Source organism: Capsicum annuum, chromosome 11 (genome assembly GCF_002878395.1).
Source record: "Capsicum annuum cultivar UCD-10X-F1 chromosome 11, UCD10Xv1.1, whole genome shotgun sequence".
Taxonomy (NCBI): domain Eukaryota; kingdom Viridiplantae; phylum Streptophyta; class Magnoliopsida; order Solanales; family Solanaceae; genus Capsicum; species Capsicum annuum.
In genome coordinates this window covers 22,976,024-22,982,295 of record NC_061121.1, presented here as the reverse complement: position 1 = coordinate 22,982,295, position 6,272 = coordinate 22,976,024, and the positions used below count along the sequence as shown (strand labels likewise).

General features: G+C 34.4%; 1 protein-coding gene across 1 annotated transcript; it reads right to left on the bottom strand.

Moving 5' to 3' along the window:
- Nucleotides 1-5,412: 5,412 nt before the first annotated feature.
- On the bottom strand, nucleotides 5,413-5,937 carry LOC107846661. Its single transcript, XM_016690976.1, has 2 exons — nucleotides 5,743-5,937; nucleotides 5,413-5,694 (listed from the first exon to the last, which is right to left on the bottom strand). Exons 1-2 carry the CDS (start codon nucleotides 5,935-5,937, stop codon nucleotides 5,413-5,415), a joined length of 477 nt encoding a protein of 158 aa, XP_016546462.1.
- Between the last annotated feature and the right edge of the window lie 335 nt (nucleotides 5,938-6,272).

The window sequence follows — 6,272 nt, the reverse complement described above, 5'->3', positions numbered from 1 at the left end:
ATCTGGATAAGTGAGTTTTCCTTTGAACTTTCCATAGTGAACATGCATCGGATGCACTAAGTCAATTGATAGATTTGATATCTTTGAACCGTCGAGCGTTAATGTACACCTAGACAACATATGTCACACAACCAGCCTTTTACCATTTATTGATCTTACAATTTTATTCATTTTATCTATGCATATGTCATAGTTTCATGAGAGCTTAGAGAATAGGACTTTACTAACATTCTCCTTGAATCGGCTTTACTTCGCCCTTACGTAGGCAAATTTCTAAATGTTTAATCCTTTAAATTAAACTATTTCATAAAATCTGCCAAATTTAGATAATCATTAAAAGACTTCACACCATAAGTCTTATCCTTGTTTACTAAATATTGTCTACATCATGATAATGAGTTGGTTATAATGACAATGTTGAACCTGTCAAACACAACTTTGTTTGATCTCTGTGAGATCTTGGGATCTCTAGTCTGTCAGGTAGAGTTACTGCCATGCTGACTTGTCCTAGGCCTTAAACCCATTCCCTTGGATGTACTCTCAACTCTTTCTTTAGATAGGCCTTTTGTAAGTGGATCTGACACATTATCCTTTGACTTTACATAGTCAACAGTGATAATTCTACTAGAGAGAAGTTCTCTAACGATATTATGTCTCCATTTTATGCGATGAGATTTACTGTTGTACATCATGCTCCCCGCCCTACCTATTGTAGCTTGACTATCATAGTGTATACATACATGTGCCAATGGTTTGGGCTAATAAGGAATATATTCCAAGAAATTCTGGATCCATTCTGCTTCTTCATCGATTTTATCTAATGCGATAAATATGATTCTATTGTAGAGTGAGCAATATATGTCTGTTTGGATGATTTCCAAGAGACTGCACCTCCACTTATTGTAAATATGCATCCACTCGTGGATTTTACTTCATTTGATCCAGTGATCCAGTTTGCATCCCTATATCATTCAAGTACCATGGGATATTTATTATAATGCAAAGCATAGTCTTGGGTGTATTTAAGAGACACCAAAACCCTTTTCATTGACATTCAATGAGTTTTGTTGGGATTACTCATGTACCGACTTAATTTACTAATAGCACATGCTAAGTCTGGTCGTATACAATTCATTATATACATTAAACATCCTAATACTCTTACATACTTTATTATGGGGAACTTTCACCATTATTCTTTTGAAGTGCAAAGGTCACATCCAATGGAGTCTTGGAAATACCAAATTCCATGTACTTGAATTTGTCATGTACTTTTTTATGTAGTGAGACTGTGACAATGCCAATACTTGGGGAGTTCCATGGATTCTTATTCCTAAGGTCATATCCACAACTCCAAGGTCTTTCATATCAAACTTGCTCTCGAGCATTCATTTTGTGGCCTTTATATCAGAAATATCTCTACTGATGATCAACATATCATCCACATATAAAAAAATGACTTGGTGATTTGGAGTTTCTTTAATGTAAATACATTTATGACATTCATTTATCTTGAAGCCATTTGGCAATGTGATTTGGACAAACTTTCCATGCCACTGTTTAGGTGCTTGTTTTAGTCCATAAAGAGACTTAACAAGTTTACACCCATTATTTTCTTTTTCTGGAACCATAAAATCCTCGGGTTGTTCCATATAAATTTCATCCTCCAATTCTCCATTCAGGAATGCTGTTTCTACATCCATTTGATAGATTTCAAGATCATATATCACCTCTATCGTAATTAACGTTCAAATCAATGTTATCCTTGTTAATGGTGAGTGTGTATCAAAGTAATAAAAGCCTTTTTTCTATTTAAAACCTTTTACTACAAATTTTTCCTTGTATTTATCAATAGTACCATCCGCTTTTATTTTCCTTTTGAAGATCTATTTAGAACCTAAAGGTTTATTTTCAGGAGGAAGATCAACCAATTCTCATGTATGGTTACTTAAGATTGAATCAATCTCACTATTGACTACCTCTTTACAAAAGGATGAGTTTGAAGATGCCATTGCTTCTTTAAACATTTGAGGTATATTTTCTAAGAAAAATATTACAAAATCCGAACCAAGCAAAGTTGACATTCTTTGATGTGTACTATGTCTTGGATTCTCATCATTATGTGCATCCTCACTTGGTTCATCCCGAGGTCGTTTAGATCCCTACTAGACTATTCATGTTTAATTTTATACGGATAAATCTGTTAAAAAATTCAGCATTATTTATTCAATTATCGTATTTCCATTGATATCCGAATATTCGGATTTATGAACCAAACACTGACATACTTTACTACTTTTAGCATATCCTATGAATACGCAGTCCACCGTCTTAGGTCCTATCCTTACTTTACTACTTTTAGCATATCCTATGAATACGCAGTCCACCGTCTTAGGTCTTATCCTTACTCTTTTAGGCATAGGAACTTGGACCTTCGCTACACACTGCCACACTTTGAAATATTTCAAGTTGGGTTTTCTTCCTTTCCATTTTTTTATATGAATTGATTGTGTATTACTATGGGGAACTCTATTGAGTATTCGGTTAGCTGTAAGGTTAGCTTCCCCCCATAAGTTATGCGATAAACCTGAACTTATTAGTAAGACATTCATTATTTCCTTCAAGGTTTGGTTTTTCTTTTCCACAATTTCATTAGATTGAGGTGAATACCAGGCCTTAGTTTGATGGACAATTTTATTCTTTACACATATTTGTGCAAAGGGAGATTTATATTCTCCGCCCCTATCACTTCTTATCATTTTGATCTTTTTCTTTAACTGATTTTCAACTTCTATTTTATACTGCCTAAACACATCTATTCTTTCATCCTTACTATTTAGCAAATAGACATAATAGTATCTAGTGCAATCGTCAATAAAAGTTATAAAATACTTTTTTCCACCACGAGATGGTGTTGACTTCATATCACAAATGGCAGTGTGAATTAAGTCTAAGGGATTGGAATTCCTTTCAACGGACTTATACAGTTGCGTAGCATACTTTTATTCCACATACATTTGATATTTTTATTTATTGCACTTAAAGTTTGGCAAAACTTCTAGGTTAATCAATTTTGCCAGTGTTTTATAATTGATAGGTCCAAGTCATTCATGCCATAAATTCTAAGACTCAAGCAAGTAAGAAGAAACTGAACTTTTATTGATTTTAACATTTATTACATTCATTTTGAATAGACCCTCAGTGAGGTAGCCTTTTCCTACATACACTTCTCCTTTACTAAGTACAATTTTTTCAGAAATAAATACACATTTGAATCTGTTTTTGTCAAGAAGTGATTTAGAAATCGAGCACAGATCGTCCGTTTCTTTCTTGGATTCAACCATATTTTCTTGGTCCTTCTTTTTCCCTTTATTTGGGGCACCACTATTCGTTGACTTATGGCAAATCTTGCCACAGTTAAAATATTTTCTCTTGAATTTCTTCTTAGGTTGATTGCTTTCCTGTCTACCTTTCTTCCGTTGTTTGGTGTTGATGTGGTCGTTTTCTACAATATTGTCTCCACTTATTATAGAGTTTTCTTTCGACCTTCTTTCTGTGGCTTTGTTTTTGTTCTTTAATGCGCAGTCTTACTATAAGATCTTTGAATGATATCTCCTTTCGATTATATTTGAAGTAGTTGTTAAAGTCCTTCCACATAGGTGGTAATTTCTCTATTTTCGCCGCGACTTGAAACAGCTCGTTCACGATCAATCCAACAATAAAGTTTATGTAAACATCAAGAACATTTTTAATATGTTCAACTAAGGTATTCATCAAACTCATACCTTCCGCGAGGAGATGTGGATGATCACTTCCAGTTCCTGGACTTAAGATATAACAGACTTTCTATCAATTATTTTAAACTCAAGGAATCTTGTAACGAAGAAGTTCTTGGTACCAACAACCTCAGTCTTGTATTTTCATTCTAGCCTACCCCACAAATCTTGTAATTTCCCTCAAATACCCGAGGTTATGGAATTTTCCTCCCAGGATAAAATGACTTTTAATCCAACAATAGCGGGACCTTAAATTATTGGATTCGTCGAACTCACTCTATAGTTAATGATCACAATGAGTTTTTAAAGAGAACAAGATTGTTTTAGCTGTCAAAAATCATGTCTATAGCTGTCAAGATTGTTTTCGTTTGATGACAAGGACACAAAAACAAAAAAAAAAACAAAATAAATCAAAAGGAAAAGATAATAGGTATCTTTTTTTCCAAACAAAAAGAAAAATTTATCTAAATGTGGAAACCGATTCTAGTGATTATGACATGCATTTTGAATCGAACAGCCAGATCTACCCACACCAATTATTACAACTTTTATCCACTTATTGAGCTTGAAATTTAGCCAATCCTGAACTCATTCCTTCTGGCTAACAACTCTCCTTCGGCTAGTGGCACCTCAATGGATTTTTGCCAACGAGCCTATCTTATTTTTACTTCTTTCTCAGCTTACAGTCGCCTTATGGTGCCCAATAGGGTTTTCACCAATAAGACTCTTTTTTTTTTTCATTTTTTTAGAATAAAAACCCGAAATATGAAATATCATGCACCCATAACATGTTTAGCCTTGACATTCTCAAATATTGATCTGAAGGTCTTTCTTTGGTTATAACTTGGATTTTGGATAGGGTTAGAAAGAAAGGTCGGCATGAAGCTCAAAATTTACACAACATTGGGTAAAATATTCAACTTTTGGAATCGATTCTTTTAAGAGAATAAAATTTTGCCCCAATTTTCTTCCATTCTGGGTAATTTGAATTTTCTTTTAGTTGGACCGAACCCCAGAGTAGGGCTGCCTACGTATCTTATCATAGCAAGAATCAGGTCAAACGTAGTTCAGACTCGTCATTCATTTTCTTGATTTTGAATTTTTGATTAATTTCTTCTTCTTCTACTTCATTTTTTTTTCTACTTTTTTTTTTACTTTAATTCGATTCCAAAAGAGGGGTACGAAGAAAAATAAAAGCTCAAAAGGGGTAAGCAAAGGTTGATATATTATTCGGATAGTAGAACGAAATGCCTTCATCATTTCAATCTTTTAAAATGCAAGTACAAAACATACATAATGTAATTGTACATGAATATCATACATAATATCTTTTAACTGCATCAGCACTGACCGACATTCCTTCTATTTTGCCTTCTATATCAGTGAGATATAAATCGCCATTAGGTAACACTTTCTTCACCATGAATGGTGCATGCCAATTAGGAGAAAATTTGCCTTTGGCTTTAATCTGATGGGGTAGGATGCGTCTTAGTACTAACTGACCAACTTCAAAGTGTCTATGACGCACCATTTTGTTATATGCTCATGCCATTCTCTTCTAGTATAGTTGTCCATGACATACTGATGTTAATATTTTCTCATCAATCAAGCTTAATTGCTCCAAACGAGTCTTGACTCATTGGTCATCACCAACTTCAGCTTCTTCAAATACTCGAAGAGATAGAATTTCAATCTCTGCAGGTGTAACTGCTTTAGTTCCGTCCACCAACAAGTAAGGAGTTGCACCAATTGAAGTCCAAACTATAGTACGATAACCCAACAAAGCAAAATGTAACTTTTCATGCCATTGTCGGGAACCTTGCACCATCTTGTGAAGTATTTTCTTTAGGTTCTTGCTAGCAGCTTCTACAGCTCCATTCGCTTTCGGGCGATAAGGAGTTGAATTTTGATGCATAATCTTAAATTGTTGAAATACTTCTTACATTAAATGACTGTTGAGATTTACAGCATTATACGTGATAATTATCTTTGGAATGCCAAATCGATAAATAATATTGGAGTGAATAAAATCAACCACTGCTTTCTTGGTCACTGATTCGAAAGTCGTTGCTTCCATCCACTTCATGAAATAATCAATGGCTACCAAGATGAACCTATGTCCATTCGAGGCTATTAGTTCAATTGGTCCAATTACGTCCATTTTTGTAATGCCCCAAAAACGGGTCCCAGAGCGTCACACGGTGCTTGAGGCTACGAGTAGCCCCAAGCTAACCCTTTGAGCCATTTTCATTTAGTTCAACATAAATCAACGGGGTTTCCATAAATAACCCTCAAATATCAACAGAGTAATCATCATCCAAGAATAAAAAAATTTCAGAAAGATAACAAAATACGACTTATTAGTTAACTCCCAACATCTATACTAGTTTGACAAGCCTCTAAGAAAATCAATAAAACCAGCGAGCCATTGAGACATACCCCAACTAACTCATACTCAGTTATCAAATGTAAACAATTCCATGAAACCAACATCAG

What these genes read in the sequence shown, in the direction of transcription:
- LOC107846661 (XM_016690976.1), bottom strand. Translation starts at nt 5,937, where the DNA reads ATGGACGTAATTGGACCAATTGAACTAATAGCCTCGAATGGACATAGG. An exon ending in TAATTATCACGTATAATGCT is followed by an intron (nt 5,695 to 5,742) that starts GTAAATCTCAAC and finishes CAACAATTTAAG; the next exon opens with ATTATGCATCAAAATTCAAC.